Source organism: Petaurus breviceps, unplaced genomic scaffold, assembly GCF_028583685.1.
Source record: "Petaurus breviceps papuanus isolate PSGF00001 unplaced genomic scaffold, PetGlider_PUasm1.0 174, whole genome shotgun sequence".
Classification (NCBI taxonomy): Eukaryota; Metazoa; Chordata; class Mammalia; order Diprotodontia; family Petauridae; genus Petaurus; species Petaurus breviceps.
In genome coordinates this window covers 40,188,746-40,211,811 of record NW_027185761.1, presented here as the reverse complement: position 1 = coordinate 40,211,811, position 23,066 = coordinate 40,188,746, and the positions used below count along the sequence as shown (strand labels likewise).

The window sequence follows — 23,066 nt, the reverse complement described above, 5'->3', positions numbered from 1 at the left end:
ATAAAAAAGAAAGAGAAAATCAGGGCTAGAAACTAAATCCTTTGAAAGGTAGTACCCTCAGGGTTGTCTGGCAACTAATCTAGATACCTCGTGATCCACTGATTATGACCGGTTATGTGTACATAGGATGGAATCCATCTACTGAAGAAATGGAAAAAAGCTAAAGTCAATATAAAAAAGTTGGATATGTTTCCTGGCTGGTATTGTAGCACCTGATTAAAGGTGGGGGATGGAGAGAGAGGGAGTCAGACCAAAGAATCAAAACAGATGGAAAAGTGTTTACTAGCTATTATCTGAACACACAGAAACCAGATGCCTTAAAATATAAGAGTTTTAAGTACGGTATTGTGTCTTTGGATGGGGCAGCTAGCACCATGAGTAAGATGGTGAAATCAAACACTGAACCCAAGTTGACTCTCTAGAAACATAGGAAGACCATCCTGTATGAGCCAGTATGTACTGACCAACCTATTCCAGCCTGGATACTTCTAAGACCAAAACTAACATGATCAAACATGTCTGCTATAGTGAGCCAGGGAAATATAGTCAAATATAGAATCTAGGCACCGTCTTTGTAGTCTCCTTGAAAAGACCTGTGTAGAGTCAGATAAAGTTGTAAAAGAAAAGAGACTTTGCACGTATGTCACTATGGAAAAATTGTTGTAAACACACACCACTAATGGTAGAGTAAAACTCTGTGTGTATGTTAGCATATGTGTATATGTGTGCATCTCTCTCTCTCTCTCTCTCTCACACACACACACACACACACACACACACACGGGCGCAAGTAATCTAAATAGGTTAAGCTCTCTTATATAGCAATCCAAATACTCTACAAATTTGCTGTAGTGGAAACTAGGTGTTAGAAACTGACATTTCCCTGGTTTAGTGGAAAAACCAAAGTTCACATCTTGGCTTTCCCCACTCATGAACTGTGTGACCAGGAGCAAATCGCTTAACCTCTGTATCCTCATCAGTAGAATGAGAGAGTTGGACTAAATGTGCTGTTGGGTCCCCTCTACCCCTAAGGCTATTATCCTGGAAGTGCTCACTTGTCCTCCAAAAAGTGCTAAAGTAAATCCCTGCTCAAATTATGAATGTGGAGTTCCACAAGGGGGCACAGTCGAAGCAAAAATAAAAATTAAATACATTCATCTCCCAGCTGTTTTACTGATTAGAAAGTGAAACAAGTTGGAATTGTAGAATTAAAATCACGAAGTCAGCTTACAACTTGGAAAAAAACACTAATGTGGATTTTTGTTAAAGAATTTCCTACTGTATCATTGCTATTAAAAAAGCATGGTATGAAGACATCAATTACCATGTTTTGGGGATCATGTCTTCCTATTTCTTTAAAATACTTCCCATATTTTCAAAGGGTTTCTCCCTTTGTGAGGGCATTTAGTGTAGAATGGGAAGTTCTTTGTTTATTGTCCAGTTGAAATAAAAGGAAAATAACTTAAATTAGACCCCTGGGAAAAATATTTTAAATGTTTAATTTGTACAAATAGTATATCTATTCTGTCTGTACCCAGAAATCACAGAGTTGAAGTTATTTGCGTGTCTGTTTCCATGTCTGTGTAGATCACATTCTAGCCTTTTCTGTCTTTGAATGTAAGTATATTTTGTTGTCATTGTTTGAGAGCCATGATCTCATCAGTGCGAGGAACTCCCTCTGTGGAAACTCCATTTTTCCATGCAGATTCATCAACTTTGAGCTTAAAAGCTGGAAGGTAAAGCACCTGGCCATGAATTCCATGCCAGTATGTCAGAGGCAGAACTTGAATTCAGGTCTTATTGCTTCTAAGATTAGCAATCTACGTGCTATCCTATACTGCCTCTTGCACATTAGATAATTGTGGAAATTATTATAAGAACTATTGCCATAGTCTCTTCCATCTAGTGTGTTAGCTGCCTCTCCTAACTCTGTGTTATTCAATTAATTTCAACAGATTACTTCTTGGCTTTTGTACCAAGACAGTGCTAGGCTCTGATGACACACAGACAACAGAAACAATCCTGCCCTCAAGGAGTTTACATGAATTTATCTGTATTATTTACATGTATTTATCTGAGTACATGTTGTATCCCCCATCCCCTTAGCAGAATTTAAATTTCTTGAGGGCAAGGACCACAGTGTCTTGCAAATAGCAGCTAATTAATATATGTTTGTTGAATTAAATTGAAGGTGATTTGAGAAATAAGAAAGTGCTAACAATCGTAAGGTTTAGAGAAGGATGCCTAATTTCCTTAAGGTCAGACAGTCTTTTGCCTTTTTTTTTTTGTATTCCTAACACTTAGCACAGTGCCTGGCACATAGTAGGTGCTTAATAAAAGTTTATTGATTGAAAGAGAAGGTGGCTTCTCAGGTGAGCCTTAAAGGAAAGATAAAGTTCCAAGAGGAAGAGTTGGCATAGGTGATAGCTTTTAGGAAATTGGAATGCTACATTAAGGAATCCTTTCCTTTTGGCAGGAATATGGAGTATCTGAAGGAAAGTAATGTGGGAACAAGCCAAGAAAGGTAGGGAGGAGGGAGGTAGATTGTGGAGAGTCTTAATTGTCAGACTAAGAAATTTATACTTGACCCTAGACACTAGGGAGCCAGTGATGGTTTTTGAAATGGGGACTGACATGACCAGATCTTTGCTGTGTAGAAAGGTGGTTTTAGTAGCTCTATTGATGATGGCATTCCAGGGGGAGAGACTGGAAATGCTAAGGCTGGTAAGAAAGGCTAATTCAGTCATCTTGATGAGACTGGTTGGGAGGCCATCACAGTCCATCAGTTCTTTCAGGACCCTGAAGTGGAGTCTTTCTGGGACTGCTGACTTGAGCTCTGAGAGCAGCCAGGTGCTCTCTTAAGGTCCCTTATGGGACTCATGAGTGCCATATTAATCCATTTTTGTTCCATCTTTCTAGGTCCAGAATTCATTCTCTTTAGCAGAGAAAAGCAAAATAGAAATGGGAATTGAGTCCTTCTGCTTTTTCCTTTCCATCCTATATGTAATTCCCTTTTTAAACCCAGCCTATTTTTAAAGCCCTTTTTATTCCTTTTAGCATTCTTCACTAACCTCAATTCCTCCTGGGCTTTAGCAATCCTAGAATTATTCCTACAGGATAATGCCACCCATTTGCTTTCATTTGCTCTTCTCAGTTCCAGCGTCTATCTTCTAGATGTCATTTTCTTTTCAAAAAATGGACACATTTTAGCTATCCACATCCAGAGAAAGAACCATGAAGTCTGAATGCAGATTGAAGCAGACTATTTACCCTTTTTTCATTTTTTGTCTTTTTCATAGTTTTTCCCTTTTCTCGGATTCTTCTTTCACAATATACCTAATGTGGAAATATGTTTAATATGATTGTACATGTATAGCCTACATCAGATTTCATGCTGTCTTGGGGAGGGGAGGAAGAGGGGAAAAATTTAGAACTTAAAATCTTATAAAAGTGAATGTTGAGCACCCACCCAGAAACACCTGGCTGTGTAACCTTGAGCAAGTTACTTAACCCCAATTGCTTAGGGGTGGCCAGGTGGCTCAGCAAGTAAGAGCACCAGCCCCAGTGTCAGGATGACCTAGAGATCCAATCCTGGCTCAGATACTTAGCACCACACCCAGAAATAACTGGCCGTGTAACCTTGACAAGTTACTTAACCCCAATTGCTTTAAAAAAAAAAGTGAATGTTGAAAACTATAAATGACTTAATATTAAAAAAAAATTTTTTAAATGGACACATTTTGTTTTGAAAAAATAGATTCCTCTCAGCAAACTCTCAAATGCCACCTCCCTAAAAAAGTACTTCCTGTTGATGACAGCATAAAGGAAGGAGATGTGGCTAACTTTGATAACTTGAAACCTACCTTGTCCAATTGTATTTGACGTGAGTTTTTTGTATTGTCTTCATTTATACTGTTATTGTTGTATATAGATTTCAAGCTAGAAGAGATTTAGGTCATTGAGTTTAGTTCTGTTATTTTATAGACAAGGAAACCAGTGTCCAGAGAGGTTAAGTGATCTGCTCAGTGTCACACAAATAGTTAAGTGTCATGGGTAAGATTTGAACCCAGATCTTCCTGAGTTTCAGTCTAACACTCTTCCGGACTACATCATCTAGCTTCCATCCAAAGGGATCGCTGTCATCATGGAGTGGAAGGGGCTCCACAGAGTCTGGATGAAAGAGGAATTCCATAAAGTTTCCTGATGTTCATATTTGTGGATGACATTGTACTGCTTGCTTTGAGCCTCTGTTGTTCTTTGGACCCTATATTTGTTCTTGTTCAGTCTTTTTCAGTTCGTGTCCAGCTCTTCCTGACCCCATTTGGGGTTTTCTTGGCAAAGATACCTGAGCAATTTGCCATTTCCTTCTCCAGCTCTTTTTACAGATGAAAAAACTGACACAAATAGGATTAAGAGACTTGCCCAGGGTCACACAGCTAGCAAGTGCCGGAGGTCAGATTTGAACTCAGGAAGATGAATCTTCCTGACTTTAGACCTGGCACTCTATCTACTGTGCCACCTAGCTGTCTTTATTTACATTACATTCATCTACCACAATTTGTTCAGCCATATCTCTGGCATTGCAGATTTTTGTTAATACAGATAAAGCTGCTATTCATACTCCTCTGCATATGGTTCTTTTTTTGGTGTCATTAATTTTCTTGGGATATAAACTCAGCTAGCAAGATCTCTGAAAAGAATAGCATGGTATGATATATAGAGTCAAATCTATGAGCATCAGCTAGACGCTTATGTGCTGGGCACTTTGATAAGGGGTGAAGATAACAAAGAAAGGAATAAACAACCCCTGCCCTCAAGAAGTTCACTATCTAAGTGTAGAATGCTGAACTTGAAGTCAGGAAGACTAGAATTCAAATCCTGCCTCTGCCACAAGTCATTTAACCTTTAGGAGCCTCCGTTTCCTCATTAGTAAAATGGGGTTAATCATGCTTATACCTGCTTCATTGAGTTATTGAGGGGCAAATGAAATGCTATTGATAAAGTGCTTGGCAAACCTTAAAGTGCCATATGAATTTAAATGTTGTTGTTATGAACAGCTTAGTAACTTTTTTTCATATGATTCCACATTATCTTGTAGAAGAGTCGAATCCATTCATAGCTCCACCAACAGAGTAAATGGCCATTCCCATTCTCCCATAACCTTGCCAACATCATCATTGATGCCAATTTGATGGTCATGAAGTGATGCTTCAGAGTTGCTTTAATGAGATATCTGTGATTTGAGCAGAGACTTGAAGGAAGTCAGAATAAATATTAGGAAAAAAAAATTGTTTAAACTACTAATAATCAAAGATATCAAATTAACATTTTTTTTCTGATATTTATTCTGACTTCCTTCAAGTCTCTGCCGAAGTCTCCATCCTTCTTAATCTTAGTGCCTTCCCTCTACTGATTATCTCCAGCCAATCTGGCATAAATCTTGCTTGCACATAGTTGTTTGCATGTTGCCTTCCCCAGTAGATTATAAGCTCCTTGAGGGTAGGAACTATCTTTTGCCTTTCTTTTTATTGCTAGCATTTAGCACAGTGACTGACACTTAATAAGTAGATGCATGATGTTAGTGAACTGACTAACCAGTTTGCATTTCTTCTTTGGGAAATTGTTCGCATGAAATTTAGGGGTTCTTAAATTGGGATTTCAGGGGTTCTGTGAACTTAGATGGGGAAAAAATTACATCTCTATTTTCACTAACCTTTAACTAGGATGTAGCATTTCCTTCAATTATTTTATTCTGAGAAGTGGTCCATAGGCTTCACCAGACTGCCAGAGTGGTCCAAAACACACAAAAAAGGCTAAGCAAGATGGACCCTGATATAATTGAAATACTTTTCTATTGGGGGATTAGGTTTATGTCTGTTCCCTATGGATTTTGTGTGTACTTGTCATCCTAAAATTGAAGTTGTTAAATTACTTCCTTGCATTTTCATAAAGAAATGTCTGGGTAACTCCTCACTTTTTTCCTCTTTGGAACTGCTGTTGTCTGCATCTTCAGAGTTTCTCCAAGAGCTTTTGGGTCAGTTTCTCCTTGTTGAATTTTAGCTATGGCCTCTACACTATTTTTCCTTGGCACAACTTGAAATCTGTGCTCCTCAACTGTGGTTCCTATTAAACTAGTCCTAGTTTACCTCTTCTCCATCATACATTCTAGTGTGGAATAGTCACTCCCCCTCTGCCTCCATCCTCTTCCCAATTTCTTACCATTTCTGCCCCAGCAAGTAATTCTTAATTGTTGATCAGAACCAAGGCAAGATGATCATTTCCCCTTGTCAATTCTCCTACCTTCTGAAGGATGAAATCATCTTAAGGCAAGTCAAGAATTTATCAGCCCTTTTGCTTTTGGCAGAGAAAAGAGAGTTCCAGTGAATGTCTGGATAATTAAAGCTCTCCATCCTTGTTATAGCATGCCTTCATGTCAGTTTGTACCCCAAACTTCTCATCTCCTTCGTCCCTCTGCCCAAAGGTCTGCCATATACTCTCATGATTATCTGGTTTCTGTTTCTTCTGCTGTTGATTCTCATCCAAATACTCTCTATTGAGTGCCTCATCTGGTTCTCTAGAATTCCTCACATGAAGAAATACACACACATATACATACACACAATATATATATACATGTATATGTATATATGTATGTATATGTATATACATATAATTCATATACATTGCTATTCTTATGCATAACCTGTTACTTCTGTTTCTTTTGAATAAGGTATAACCATCCTAGGCCATATTCCATTACTGAATCCCAAACTATTAAGTCTCAATACCCGAATGATGCATATATTTTTGGATATGGCCAATGTGGAAATTTGCTTGGCTTGCATATTTGTTATGAGGGTCTTTTTTTTTTTTAATTGGTAGGGAAAGTTGAAGGTAGAGAAAAAGAAATGCTTGTTAATTGAAAAAATAAAATGAAAACAAAAAAACAATACCTGTGAAAATGGATTTTCCTTTTGCCTTTTTTTAATTTCTGTTGTTTTATTTCTTTATTTTATTTCTGTTGGTTATCTTTTTGGGTTTTGCAACCAGTGAATTACCTTTGTATGGCTATTCTTCATATGTCCTTCTTGTTTTTCTCTTTGTCTGTCTCTCTGTCCCTCTTTTCTTTCTCTCCCCTTCTGTCTTCTTTCTCTCTGTATATTTTGCATATATATATATACATATTCATATAGCTTTTTCTCTCTCCTTCCCAGTAATTAATTTTTTGGACAAGGTCAATATTGGATTTGGCTATGCACTTTTGTTACAAGAATTTTATTTTTCTTCTTTTTTTCATTTAGGGGGAGAGAAAGAGAAGAGGGAAAGAAAATAAATTCTTGTTAATTGAAAACAAGATCCTAAAAAAAAAACCTAAGTAAAATTTTAAAAAAGAGTTTGTAATAATAATCCTGGGGAATATATTTTTACCATTCTTTATTCCATATGCTTCATTTATGGCCAAAAGCTCATCATTCCTATTTTTTAGTTGTGTTGCACAAGTCCATATCTCATTCTTACCCCTTTTTCTTAATTAGCTGGTCACTTCCCAGATTTATTTTTCTCTTTTGAATCTTCTCCTTTAAAATTGGTTAAAAAAAAACAAACACAACCATTGTGCCCATTCTGGTGATATCATATACTTCCCCATGAATGATCAGAATTGGCTAGTGGTTGTCAGGTTTGCCAATTCTTGGCTTGTTCTTCTGTGGTTAATGCCAGCATGATAAACAGTTATCTCAGCTCAGTGGCTTAGAGAGTAAAAAATGAGTGGACTTGGAGTCAGAAAGAGCAGAGTTCAAATCCTTGCTTAGATATTTACTAGTTCTCTTACTTTTGCTTTTTTTTTTTTGGAGGGGGTAGGGCAGGGCAATTGGGGTTAAGTGACTTGGTCACATGGCTAGTAAGTGTTAAGTGTCTGAGGTAACATTTGAACTCAGGTCCTCCTGACTTCAGGGCCGGTGCTCTATTCATTGCGCCACCTAGCCGCCCCTTCTCTCAACTTTTGTTGAGTAACTTTGTCTCTCTGTGGTTTAGTTTTGTCTTGAAATCTGTAAAATGAGGAGTTGGACTCAAGGGCTCCCAAAGACCCTTCCAGCCCTAACTCTGTGGTCCCATACTGTCTCATCTGGGAGTCACCAGCCACTGTGTTAGCCGTCACCATCTCTTCTTCTTCCTCCTCGTCCTAGATGGCCCCACTCCTGATGTCAGCTGTAGGTTAATGCTGTTGTTCGTTGGCTCCCAAGAAGCTGAAGAGCCCTGACAGCCTTTATCAGCAGAACCTCATCATTAGCACTTAGCTTCAAGGTTTTTTGGCAGCTTCTTTACTTTCTCCTCTGCTACATTTTTTTTCAACCTGTTCAACAGGGTTCTGTTCTCTTTTGCCAGATCCTTCTCCTTCTTTGTCTTTTTTACCCAGAGTATGTTGGAGTGTTCCTTCTAGTCATTTAGGTAATGTTTTTCATTTCCCCTGATAAATAACCTAGAAGGTGGAGAGGCTTTATTCTCCCCTCCTTTTTTTTTTAACCTTCTTCTGAGAGTCCAGTCTAAACTTTTCACATGCATACTTACTTGGCACTTGAAAAAACATAAATAGTTGTAGCCACATTTGCTACAAATTAATGCAAAATTTTCCTGGTGATGTGTTCATCAGTTTAGGAATGAAAGGGTGGCTAGGTGGCACAGTGAATAGAGCACCCGCCCTGGAATCAGGAGGACCTGAGCTCACATCCGGCCTCAGACAATTAACACAAAAAAACTAGCCATGTGACCTTGGGCAAATCACTTAACCCCAGCTGCCCTCCAAAAAAAAATTTTGGGAATGGCTAAACAAATTGTGGTTTATGACTGTAATGGAAGACGTATTTCCTGTAAAAATGACAAAAGGGATGGTTTCAGAGAAACCTGGGAAGATGTGTATGAACTTAGAGTGAAGTGAGCAGAACTAGCAGAACAGTTTATTTAATAACAGCAACATTGGAAAACAATCAACAGCTAGCATTTATATAGTGCTTTAAACAACTTTGAAAGAGAATGAATTCTGGTCAATGCACTGACCAGCCATGATTCCAGAGGAATGATGGTGAAAAATAATTTTAGGGAGGTGATGATGGGCTCAAAATGCAGAATGAGAGAGACATTTTGGACATGGCTAGTGTGGCAGTTTGCATTGTTTGTGCATATTTGTTACAAGATTTTTTTTTTGGTTTGTTTTTTACAAGGAGGGGGAAGGAGATAGGAAGGAGAGAAGACAAATACTTATTAATTGAAAGAAATAAAATAGAGAAAAAAATCTCTTTGTTTAGTCATGTCCAACTCTACATGACCCTGTTTGGGGTTTTCTTGTTAAAGATACTGGAGTGTTTTACCATTTCCTTCTCCAGCCCATTTTACAGATGAGGCAACTAGGTTTAAGTGACTTGCCCAAGGTCACACAGCTCATAAGTGTGTAAGGCCAGATTTGAACTCAGGAAGATGTCTTCCTGACTCCAGGACTAGCACTCTATCCCTACTGTGCCACCTGATTTCCATTGGCTAGAATACAGATCATTAGTCATTAGAACCTTTTGTGGCTAACTCTCATGGTAATCTTGCCATGGCAACCTCCCAGTTTACCTTACTGAAGACAGTCATTGGGAACTCCTGGCAAATCTTCACTTATGGCAGTCTCTCTTCCTTTTCCTGCTAGCTTGCTCAATTGCCTTTGACTGACAGTACACAGCTTCTTGCCAAAATTCCCATGCAGACAGAAGGCTGAGTCCAGCTGTTGGCTTTCCAATTATCAGCCATTTCATGGTTCTCCCTCTGTTCTCTCGGCCCCTGCTGAACAGATTTTGGAGGTCCTCTCCCATCTTGACCATTTTTTTTTTACTTCTGCTGATCATTTCAGTTATGGTTTAGCATTTTCTGCAATTCATCACAGTTTTACCCATTTCCCTCAAATTTTTTGAACAGGAATACAATAATTGAGTCTGGGACCACAATTATCTTTCAGATTCATTCCTCTTTGACTTCTTCGTTCTCACAGCAATGAGCCCGAGTTTAATGGATCCAAGAGTTTGTTAATGTGGCTGTTCCTTCTTTTGGTGCAGGTTGCAAACTGTACATATCTTCTCAACCTGGGAAATTTTTGCCCAATTTCTTCTTTGCCTGCTCCACACAGGATGTACTGTGTGCTGGTCACCTTCTTCTGAAACCTTTAAAATTTTGTAGATAGCATGGGCCATCCATTTGTTATTGGTAGTCTTTTCCAATCATGGGTATCTTTAATGATATTTTTTATGCCACTTCTCACCCACAGAATCATCTTTAGCAGTGTGCTCCATCCTACTTATACTTACCATATGTCTTCCTTTCAAAAAAAAAACTGTTTTGATGATGCCTTTTGGTTTTTATATTAGTCATTACCCAAAAACTCCCTCTCTAGTAACAAAGAAAACAACTAATCAAAGCCCACTGACCCAGAGAATACCTCTGACCAGATCTGCCACATTCTGCACACAATTTACCACATCTCTACCAAGAGGAGGGAAGTGTGCCATCAAGCATCTCTGCATTACCCCTTGGGTCACCTGCCATACTGATTCTTTTGAGGTTGTGATGTTCCACACATCATATATCACCTCCAGGAAGATAGTAGAGTTAAAAGATAGTTTATTGCAGGAGGGAAAAGTCTGTACTTTTCCCCACCCCACTTTCCTCTTCATAATCAATTCAAGGTCCAACTCATTGTCCAAGGGCAGTATCTCTCCATGGTATATGCATCAGTGGACTAACTCTATGGGATGAGCAATATACTTTCTTCATCAGCTTGGTGTTTCCTGTGGGGATTGCAAGGCTGATTTCTTTTGTAACTGGCCATCTCTTTGAAGAGGCCTGATTGTGTTCCAGAGCTAAATTCACCTCACCACCTATAAGGAATCCATCTTTCACTTGGACTTCATATGAGATATCCTCCATAACACAGACAATCTCATTAGAGAGCAACTAGATGGTCTAGGGGATGGAGTGCTGGACTTGGAATCGAGAAGACCTGAGTTTGAATGCTGCCCCTTATTCACTTACTAGCTGTGTGACCCTGGGCAAGTTACCTTCCCAACCTCAGTTTTCTTATCACACACTAATGTTTCAAGGATCAAATGAGATAATACATGTAAAGTGCTTTGCAGACTTTAAATCCCTAATTCACTGTTGTTTATTGTTATTATGGATCAGTTTTGCCACATCTCTACTTGGCAGAGAGAATCAGTCAGTGTTTAGCTGGGTCAGTTTTAACCTCATTTTGGTGATTATTTTATGATCAGAATAAATGTCTTTCCTTTTGTCCATTTTCTGCTTTTCAGAATCCATAGCTGGTTTAGCCAGAACTGTTTACCCACAAAATCTTCATCTTTACCTATCCCTGTTATTTGGTGTTAACTTTGACCTTTAATTGTTCAGTGATCAGAATACTAAGATAGCAGGTTCTGAAATGACTCCTACAGTTATTTCCTGTCTGTTACTATTTTGTCAGGTTTGTTTTTTGATATTTGGCACCTGCGATGTCTAGTATCTTCCCACTCTGTTCTTGAAGAATGTCTTTATGTGGTCTAGCATGAGGCTTCTGAGCAATCTACCCACCTTGACCTCTTTGGTTTATAAATATGTAACCATATAAATATTTTCAGCTTGTCTCTATTTTCCAATTTAGTTTTCACTGTCTTCCTTTCTGTTGAAATCAAGGTACATGTTAACCTTGTTTGGAGAAAATTGTCGACTTCTTTGGAGAATTTCTCTATTTCATTCTCTGAAACAGATGTTAGTATATAAGCTACAATTATCTTTATGGTGGACTCTCTGCTTATGCTCATTGTAATCATGGCAATTGTCCCATGAAACATTTCCTATTGTCTCTGTGCCCTTCACTAAACCATGTACACCAGCTTGTTTAATTTGCCGTTCTGAAGAAGATCGTTTTAACTGCAGTTTATGTCTTCTCATTTCGTTGATAGCTAGAATGTCACTGAATCACAGAATGTAGGATCTGGAAAGAACAGAGTTTGGGGTAAGGGGGTTGGGGGAGGTGTGGTGGAGCAATTTGGTCCAATCTCTATCTGACCAAGAAGTCCTTCTCCTACACCCCCAATAAATGGTCCTCTAGCATCATCTTGACCCACTCACTACTCATTCACTTTTAGACAGCACATCTAGTTAAGTTTTTCCTCCTGTCAACCTAGAATCCGTCTCTGTAACTTTCTAATTGTTCCTAATTCTGCCCTGGAGCCAAACAGAACAATTTGAATTCATCTTCCCCCTGACAGTCTTTCAAATATTTAATGACAACCCATTTCTCCCTCCTTTCCCCCACCCCAAGTCTTATCTCAGCTAAGATAAACACCCTCTACTTTCTTCAGCTAATTCTCATAAGGCATGAACTCAAAGTCATTCACCATTCTGCTTGCTTCCCTCTTCTGTGTGGTTTCGGGCTTATCAATGCCCTTCCTAAAAATGGGATGCCCAGAACTGAACACAGTGGGGAGGGGGAGGTCTGACCAGAGCAGAATGTAGCCTGGCTTTCCTCTCCTTATTCCTAGACACTGGCTTCTGTCAATATACAGTCTGAGATGTTGTGAACTCTCTTAGCTGCCACAGCAAATGAGGTAATGGCTATAAAGGACGTAGCAAACCTTACAGGGAATGTGAACTGTTATTCCTGTTGACAGCCAGCTTGGCCAAATGGACAGAGAGCCAGTCTCAGAAACAAGAAGATCAGGGTTCAAGACCCACCTTTTGGCAAATACCAGGTGTATGATCATCAGTTAACCTCCCAGTCCTTCAGGTTAACTCTCAGGGACTGGACACTTAACTTGGGGCCTATGAACTTGGATGGGAAAAAAAAATCACATCTTGATGTCAGTGCAAGTAGTTTACTTTGTAATCCTATGTATTTTATTTTAAAACATGGTTCTGGGGGCAGCCAGGTAGCACAGTGAGTAAGAGCACTGGCCCCAGAGTCGGGATGATCGAATCCAGGCTCAGACACTTAGCACCCACCCAGAAACACCTGGCCGTGTAACCTTGAGCGAGTTACTTAACCCCAATTGCTTTAAAAATAAAAACCATGGTTCTGAGAAGGGCTCCCTCACCTTCCCCAGACTGCCAAAGGGGCGTATGACCTAAGAAAAATTAACACCCCTTTACTCTAAGACCATACTTTGAAAAATATGTGTCAAACTGCAATGGTTAGAGGGGGTTCATCATCACCATCATCATCATCATTATTGTACTGTTTTGACTCATGATGAGGAGGTCTAAGGGCCACTATGTTAATAGTGTTACTAAATCGACATATCAGGAGAATGCAATAGATAGCATTTCTTCCGATTTAAGCAAGATTTTTGATAAAGTCTTTCAGGTTATTCTTGTAGGAAAAAATGGAATGATATGGGCTAAATGGTCATATATTTAGATGAATTTAAAATCAACCAAATGATCGGATGCAGATCTGGCAGCATGTCCACTTGAAGGTCTCTGGTAAAGTGCCCCAGGGATCTGTGCTCAGCTCTGTTCTAACACTTTACACTGTTACTTGGAGTTTCAATTACAGGGTTATACAAGTCTAGAGGGCTAAGTCTGGCGAGTCAGGCTCACTGGTGAAGGAAAGAGGGTTGTCTTCAAGGTTTATGAGCTCATGTGGGAATCTTTTGTGTTTTGCATTTTGCTAGGTGACAAGAAAGCTTGTGTCATATTTGAGTATTGTTGGCTCAAGTCCTTATGTGGAAGATGATGGGAATTTTTTTGTTGTTGCTTTCTTTTTGTGTTTGTTTTAGAGACAAATGAGAGCCATATTTGGAAATTTCTAGAGGAAACCCTTGATGGGGACATGAGCCAAAAAGCATGATTTGTAGGGAGCCTCTAAAATTGAACCTATTCCTTGCAAGCCCAGAGCTGGTTTCTAGGCTATAGGTTACATGTATGCAACTGAAAAATGTTACTTACATTTAGGATTTTTTTTCTTTCAGGTTTTGACTTTAAGACTTAAGGACTTGAGGGGCAGCTAGGTGGCACAATGAGTAAAGCACTGGCCCCAGAGTTGGGAGGACCTGAGTTTGGTTCTGGCCTCAGACACTTAACACACACCAAAAACTAGCTGTGCAACCTTGGGCAAGTTACTTAACCCCAATTGCCCTCTAAAAGGCAAAAAAAAAAAAAAAAAGACTTAAGGACTTGAATAGTTTTTTTTTAGTCCAAGACAGACATAGCTTTAGTAATGGGGAAGTGCTGAAGAGGTGTGAATTTCAGAGTCAAATCATCTTGAGGGATAAGGAGTTTGTGGAGATCCTGAGGTCTAGGAGAGGAGCCAAACATTTACCTTCATTTTGGAGCAGTCATCCCCATTCCCCACCCAACCTGAGAGTATCAGTTGAAGGAGTAGCCAAAGGGGGACAGCAGTTTGTTACAAGAGGATGTCAGTTCTGGAGAGAGGCAAGAAAATGATCATATCTAGAAATAACTGTCAATAAAAAACAAAAGGCATCAATCGACATGCATTTATTAAATGCCTGCTTTGTTCCAGGCACTGTTCCAGGTGCTGGGGACATAGATACAGAATGAAAGATTCCCTCTCTCTTATTTTCTATAAGACTCCTTAAGAGTACAGCTTGTATGAGACCTTACCCCCTTTTTGCCCCCTTCTCCATCCTCCCCCCCCCCCCCAGTTGTTGAGCAGCTGGGTGGTGCAGTGGATAGAGAGATAGGAGTGCTGGGCCTGGAATCAGGAAGACTCATCTTCCTGAGTTCAAATCTGACCTTAGACACTTACTAGGTGTCTGACTCTGGACAAATCACTTAACGTTGTTTGCTTCAGTTCCTCATCTGTAAAATGAGCTAAAGAAGGAAATGGCAAACTACTTCAGTATCTTTGGCAAGAAATGGGATCAAGAAAAGTCAGGCACTGAACACAGCCCCCATTGTCAGCACTGTCTCCCAACTAAAATTTGTACTATTGTGAAATTGACCCCGAAGAAGATATACGGAAAGATACCTTCCCATTCCACCCCCATTCCTTAACAAAAGTTGGATTCCACAGGTGTGAAATATTGCATAGAATGTCAGTTGTTTCTAATGTGGTGATCAGTTTCTGGAATTTTTTTCTCTTCTTTGTTTTCTTTTTTAAAAGTCTTTATTACAAGGGACAGCGCTCTGGGAGGTAGGAAAGAGATGAATAAAATCTGGACTATGTAAAAATAAAATATTTATAAAAATCTTTTTAAATGTATATACATTTTAAATTTTTAAAAAATCTATTTAAATTTAAAATATATTTATATAAACTCAATTATATTTAAATAAATATTTTAAATATATATACACATATCTCCCTTCTCCACCTCAGGGGGGAAGGTAAGATCCCTGTTGGTAACTGTTTCATTTTTGTCTTCAGAGTGCCTGCCTCATAGTAAGCGCTCAATAAAAGTTTGTCTAATTGAAATGAATAGAAGGAAAGAAAACTGGGTAATTACTCATTCCAGTCTTTATTACTAAAACACCCACGACATCAGCAGAATTTGCCTTGTCTATAAAAGACCTTTCATATTTTTATTTGCACACAGACTTTACAGTTTAGCAGTAAAAAGTGAGTAGTGGGTTTTATAATTATTTTTGTCCCTCTTTTTTTTTTAATGGCTCATTCCCCAAGGTGATTTTAAAGGATGTGGACTCACTTCTCTATGTAGACACTGATGTTCTCTTTCTTCGACCCATTGATGATATCTGGAGGCTTCTGAAGCAATTTAATTCCACCCAGCTTGCAGCCATGGCCCCCGAGCATGAGATCCCCAAGATTGGATGGTACAGCCGTTTTGCTCGTCACCCTTACTATGGTATGACTGGAGTCAATTCAGGAGTGATGCTAATGAATTTAACTCGAATAAGAAATACACAGTTCAAGGTAAGATAATGTAGCATTATAAAAGAAAAACTCTCCTATCATCCTCCTCCCCACCTCAAAAAATTCAGTTTAGGAAACTGAACTGCCTTTCATGTTTCTACAGTGGCATTTCCTTGAATGAATAATGTACTGACTTAGTTCCATGGGTTGCGTAAGGCTATTGGGTAAAGAAAGGAGCTTTATTGTTTGAATTTGCAGTCTGTGGTATTACTGAGTTAAGAGCGTAATCATAGTTGGCATTCAGAAATATCACGGTTCATTTTTAAACCCTTTAGTCATATCTGGTTAGAGGCAGTGCAGCATGATGGATAGAGTGTTGAGCCTGGAGTTAGGAAATTTGGGGAAATTCTTGATTGAAATCTTGATTCTGACACTAACTTGGTGAGCCTGGGTAAAGTCATTTGATCTCTCCTTCACTCAATGTCCTAGCACTGTCTACAAAGGCAGAGACAGGTTATGAACTGTGCTTGGGTTGGTGAAGGAGGTTTCTACAATGGAGGTTTTCTGTTCTTCCAAAATCACAGATGGTAGCAACAATAGCGACATTGGTCATTTGCACAGAGCTTTGAGGTTTACAAAGTATTTCACACATATCATCTCATTTACAGCAGCCTGGGATGTAGGTACTATACATATTTTCCTCTTTTTACAGATGGAGAAACTGAGGCATGGAGGTGATTAACTAGATCCTTTATGTATTCAAAAATTCAGTTTAGGACTAGAATCTTGTTTCTTTGAATCAGATTGCTCCAGCTGCAGCTTGTCAAGAGTCCAGAGAGGGATGGCCATGTTTCTTCTGTCTACATTTTAATTTTTTGTGTTACCATTTCTAATGTTGCCAATCATCTTTGTAATGGAAAACAAATTAGGATTAGGAGAAGTCGTGGGCCATAATATGGCAATAACATCTGCCATATAAGACCCAGGAAAGTTTCCACTGTTTCCCCTGTAAAACTCCCCTCCTCATGGGCCAGCTTTGTCTCATGTTCTGGGGTTAGAACAGGAGCTCTTATTTTTTTTTGTGATATGGATTTCTTTGGCCACTGTGAAGCCCTTCTCAGAATACATTTTCTCAAATTCCCAGGGAAAAAAATACGTAGGATTACCAAGGAAACCAATTATATTGAACTACAGTTATCAGAATATTTTAAAATACTGAGACACCTTGGTGTCACAGTGGGAAGAGGGCTGGAAATGGATTCAAGAAGACTCAAGTGCAGATCGCACCTCAGGCACTCTCTAGTTGTGTGACCCTGGGCAAGTCATTAACCTCTCAGTTTTCTCATCTGTAAAATGGAGATATGAATAGCACCTGCTTCACAGGATTGTTGTGAGAACCAAATGAGTTAACATAAAGGATCTCTTGCAACTTTAAGATGCTATATAATGCTAATTATTATTATTTACCATCACCATTTTAGAAAAAGGCAAGCTAATGGACCGTAGGTTAAGAACCCCTAGGTAAGAAGAATATTTGCCATGCTGTGCTTGTCTCATTTCCTTTAAGGCATGAAAATGACCCCTCTGTATTTTCTGTTCATAGGGGAAACCTGGTGGCCTTTGATCCGTTATTCCTGTGCTTTTTCTCATCTACAGAATAGCATGATTCCAACGGGCTTGGCTTGGGAGGACATGCTGTACCCTCTGTACCAGAAGTACAAGAATTACATCACATGGGGAGACCAGGATTTACTGAATATTATTTTTTACTTTAACCCAGGTAGGTCACCCATTGGGAAGGCTGTGTGTGTAGGAGGATTCCCACATGAACCCCAAAGAGCACATTCCAGAGCTTGGCTCCGTCACTGAATAGGTCAGAGTATACACAGTGGCAGTCTGTGTGTTCCTGGCAAATGTTGCTTCTCCCCTTTTCCCTCACCCCCCAACCAGTGTAGGCGTGTCCTTGCTACTGCCAGCACAAAAGGCAAAATGATGAAGAATCCATTGCTGGACTAATTTTTGAGATAATCTCTTTCCAAGTATGTAACACTTTGCATACAGAAAGTTTAGTTAAAATTGATTTGGATTACAAACCAAATTTATAGAAATGCTGAGCTGATGGGATTTGATTCTTGGTATTTTTGAGCCGATAAATTCCTATAAACAAGGCTTTTGTTTGTTTGCTTTTTTAAAGACTGGGTCCCCCTGTCTTACCCAAGCTGGAAATACAGGGGCTACTAGTAGGCCTGATCCCACTCTTAAGTGGCAAGGAAACTGAGACCTGCTCCATTTCTGACCTGGGCAGGTTTGCCCCTTCTGAGGAAACTTTAGTGGCCCTCCCTGGCACTATTATATTAATCCTCATAGGCTCTTGCAGCTTAGAACATCCAGGCTCGAAAGACCCACAACATCAGCATCCTCAGTACCTGGGTTTACAGGCATGTGCCACCATGGCTGTTCTCATTTAGGATTTTTAAAAAAGACAACGACAGAAAACCTAGTATAGAAACAAAAAAATAATCCCGTGCTTTCACACTGCTTTCACCCTGGAGCAGATCCTGTTCCCTTCCTTCTGGACTACTACAATTGCTTTTGGGTAGGTCTCCCTCACTCAAATCTCCCTCCTCCATTGCCTTACTCATTAAACTCCAATGATTCCCTTTTACCTCCAACATCAAATATAAATTCCTTTATTTGGCATTTAAAGCTCTTTGTAACTTAGGGAGACGTATATAACATGAGACTCTTCAAAATTCATTAAAACTCTTCTTAATTTCATAAATTTTTGCTTGTCTTCTTACACTGACTTTCTTGCTATTTCCTCAAAAACAATACTCCATCTTCAGCTCTGCCTTTTCATGGCCTGTCCCCCCTTCCAATGCTTGGAGTATTCCTCCTCCCCATCTTGGCCTCTTGGCTTTCCTGACCTCCTTAAAGTCTCAGTTCAAATACCACCCTCTGCAAGAAGCCTTCCCCTCTCCCCCTCAGTGCCTTCTTCCCAAAATTACACTGAGTGTAACTTACTTGTACATAGTTATTTGCATGTTGTCTCCTGCATTAGAAAGTGAACTTCTTGAAGTCAGAATCCATCCCTTTTGCCTCTTGTTATCTCCCCAGTGAATGCCTAGCTCAGTGCCTGTCACATAAGCACTTAATAAATGCTTGTAGACTGTCTGGATTCTGGACTCAGAAATTCTGACCACTAGAATTAGATGCATACACAGAGATGGACACGTGCACAAAAATGCTGAACCAACTGCAAATAACAATCGTAAAAACCCACACTATTACAAACTTGGTAATTGTTTGCAAAAATGATCCAGTAGACATATGCAATAAGGAATAATGAAACCCTCAGCACTTAAAGCAGAAAAAACAGTTTAGAAACAAAGGAAAAAAATGCAGTTGTTTTAGGTCCCCTTCCAAATCTATCTGAACTCCTGTTATTTGGGGCTTTAAAAAAAAAGTTTTATAAGGTTAAATGTAAAGTCCTAGCTTTGGAATCCAAAAAATTAATGGTGTTTTATTCATATATACATACTAATTGCTCAATACTAGTTAACAGTGATATCTGATAATCTGAAAAACTAATGTGGTTTTAGACTATATTAATAGGTAATTTAGGCTACATTAAAAGTATGGTTTACAGAGCAAGGGAGGTGATATTTATGCTGCATTCGAGGAGGCAGCTGGGTGGTGGAGTGGATAGAGCTTGGTCTTGGGCATCAAGACCACCCCACTTCAGTTCCTTCCTTTGTGACCCAGGGCAGATCACTTAATCTCTGACTCAGTTTCTTCGTCTGTAAAATGGGGATAATAATAGCTCCTTCCTCACTGGGTTGTTGTAAGGCTCGGATGAGATAGCAAATGTAGGCTGCTTTGTAAACCTTAAAGTGCTATTATTGTTGGCCAAGAGGGAGGGCAGGGGATAGAGCTGGTGTGTCTGGAATCAGAGAGACCTGAGTTTGAGCATAGCTTCAGACACTTTCCCACTGTGTGGCCCTAGACAAGTCACTTAACCTTTGTTGGCCTGAGTTTCCTCCTTTGTAAAATGGAGATGATAATAACACCTTCTTCCCAGGGTAGTTGTGAGGATCAAATGGGGGTAATATTTGTTAAAAGCACTTAGCAGAGTGCCTGGCATATAGGGAGCAGTTCATCTATTTATATGAACCCACAAATTATGTATGTGTATTTATGCATACATGTGTGTATATGCATATGTGTGTTTATAAAGACACAAATATTTATTCTCTTTTTTTCCCTTCCTTCCCCCCTTTCCCATGATTATTTTGTCCAGGTCAGAACATGACTGGAGTGTCAAGTCCAGTTTGGGATGCCATAATTTAGAAGGGACATTAATAAATTAGAGCATCTCCACAGGAAGTGTGACTGGTTTAGTAAAGGGAGCCTAGAAATCTAAGAGTGCCATGCCCTGATTGGTGAAGGAATCCCCTACATCCCCAAGTTCATTAATAATGAAAACACATCCAAGCCAAGTTCTCTAAGATGAGCCCACATGAGGATTGGTCGTGGGATCTAGGAATGTTTAGTCTAGATAAGGGAAGACTTAAGAGGTGGGGGCATGAGAGCAGCATTCAGATATTTAATAGGTTGTCAAGTTGAAGAGAATTAATCTTTCTCTACTTGGCCCTGGAGTACAGTACTAGGTCTAGTGGGTGAACCTGATGAAAAGACAGATTTGGGGCTAGCATAAGGAAACATTCTTAGCCCTTAGAACCCCGAACCAAAAATGGAATGGGCTGCCTTAGGGCAGGGCATCCTCTTTTCCTGAGGGGTCTTCTGGCTGAGGCTGGAGGAGCCCTTCTGGGGGGGGGGGTGTTATAAATGGGATTCATTCAGTGTGTAGGAGGAGAAAAGCTCCTCACTTCCCTGCAATCCATGATTTTTTGATCATCTACTTCCCTCCCCCCAACCTCCCCACCTCCATCATCTAGGGCAAAAGAATGCACAAGGGAAAGAGAACTCTTTATTTGCATTCATGACAATGCTTTGAGAAAATGAAAACAGAATTTTGGGATGCAAGTTATTATCAGATTCATGCGTGAAGCTAATGAATTTTCCTTCCCTTTCTTTTACTCACATCTGGTAAGCGAGCTCCTAACCTTTATTTAGCATCAGCATTAGCATGTGCTCTCGGGCACACACACACATACACACACACACACACACACACACACTTACACTCTCTTTCTCTTTCAGAAAGTTCTGTTTATCAAGAACCACTTTTTTTAGTCTCATTTTTGAAAGTTTGGGTTCTATAGCCTTTGCTTTATGTTAGTGTCCATAGGCCAGAAAATATAATTTATGCAGATGATCAATGCCCCTAGGAGCAAAACTCTGGGATGGCTTTATCTTAGTTGACTTCAGAAGAATAAGAAATCCTCTAAGCCAGACAGACAATCTGATATAGAGCTTTTTAGAAGCTTGTACTTTTAATTCAATTAGATTTTAAGCTCCTTGAGGTCAGGGAATGTCTTTTGCCTCTTTTTTTTTTTTTTATTGCATCCACAGAGATCAGCACTGGGCCTGGAATATATTAGACACTTAAGAAACGCTTATTGAATGAATAAATTTGGGTGTAGGTGAGGGATGCCTTCCTCATTTAGGAGGGTGTGCTTTTAAATCCTGACGAGGACTAGAGATTTGAGAGCTGGAAAAAATAAATCATAAATCTTCTAGTCTAACCCCCTAATTTTTACAGATAGATTGAGCCCAGAGAGGTTACTAATTTGTCCAAGGTCACATGATTGAATGACTGAGCCTGCATTCAATTCAACATAATTCAATAAGCATTTATTAATTGTTATTTTGTGTCAAGCCATGGGCATACAATGACAAAAAAATAGAATACCTCCTTTCCTCAAAGAGCTTTCCTTCTACCAGAAGGGCAAATAATATGTGAAGAGATAAATACAAAATATTAAGAAAATAGATGCAACATAATTAATACCAAGGAACAGGGAGAGAATTAATGAGAGGAGGAAGGAGAATCAGCAAGAGGTAACATTTGTATAGGAGTATGTGTGTAGGAGGTAACATTTGTTCAACTCAGCAAGGGGTCCCAAGAGGCTGAGGTAGGAGAGAAGGAATTCTAGGCACAGACATTACCTCCACCAAGGCAGGGAGATGGAAGATGGGATGTTTGTCACGTGTGAGGAAAACAGAAAGTAAGCAGGTGTAGAGGAAACACGGAATGCAGGAGGGAGAGTAGGAAACAAAATAGGCTGGAGCCCTAATGTGAAGGGTGTTAAATGCCAATCAGTATTTGATTCTAGAGGAAGTAAGGAACCACTGACTTCTTGAATAGGCAAGTGTCATGATTAGACCTGAGCTAATTTTCCAATTAGGGAATTCACTTCAGTAAACATTTACTAAGTGCCAAGCACTGTGCTAAATGCTAGGGATACAGAAAAACAGCAAAAGACAGTCCCTGCCCTCAAGGAACTTACAGTCCAATGGGGGGGGACAACATGCAAATACATACAAAGCAAACTATGCATAGGAGAAATAAGGAATAATTAAGAGAGAGAAAACCCGGGAATTAAGAGTGGAAGGTGGATTTCAGTTGGGACTTAAACGAACCTAGCGAGGTCCTGGGCCTCAGTTTCTTCATATTATAAAATGAGAAGTTGGAATAGCTGACCTCTGAGGTCCTTTAGTGACTTCCTGAGAAACCCAGGGGAGTCACTACTCTGCTGATGTTTTCTTTAGAAGGTTCTTTGTCACAAAATATGAGAACATTGGTTTGGCAGACATCTAAAGGTAATTCAGACAACTTCTGCCCCCAGGACAATGGAGATGAACGTCTTGCTGGGGTCTCTATCTCTATTAGAATGGAAACTGCTGATTTTGTACAAGTAAACTAGAGAACTCAGCCTTGCTTGAGTCTGCTACATTGTATCCAGATGTTTTGCTGTAAATTATTTTGAAAGAATTATGCAATAATTCAAAGAACTGATTCCTAGCAGCATTAAGTAACTGACAAAGTTTTTTCTTTTAGAACCATTAGATATTTCATTATTTGATCATTATATAGTCTCTACTTGGCATGTGAGATAATGGTGTCAAATTCCAGTGACTTTAAATGTCTTCACTCCTTTCCTTGTTGTCTAGTAGAATGTAAACTCCTTGAGGGCAGGAACTATTTCCCTTGGATCCTTCCTTCCTTCCTTCCTTC

General features: G+C 39.4%; 1 protein-coding gene across 1 annotated transcript in view; it reads left to right on the top strand.

Annotated features, from left to right (window-relative positions):
- The window catches only part of GXYLT2 (glucoside xylosyltransferase 2), an 80,379-nt gene that overhangs the window by 33,590 nt on the left and 23,723 nt on the right, over positions 1-23,066 (top strand). The window contains exons 4-5 of the mRNA XM_069084089.1: positions 15,674-15,925; positions 17,522-17,645. Of these exons, the coding sequence (XP_068940190.1) occupies positions 15,674-15,925; positions 17,522-17,645 (376 nt within the window). The remainder of the gene's footprint in view (positions 1-15,673; positions 15,926-17,521; positions 17,646-23,066) is intronic.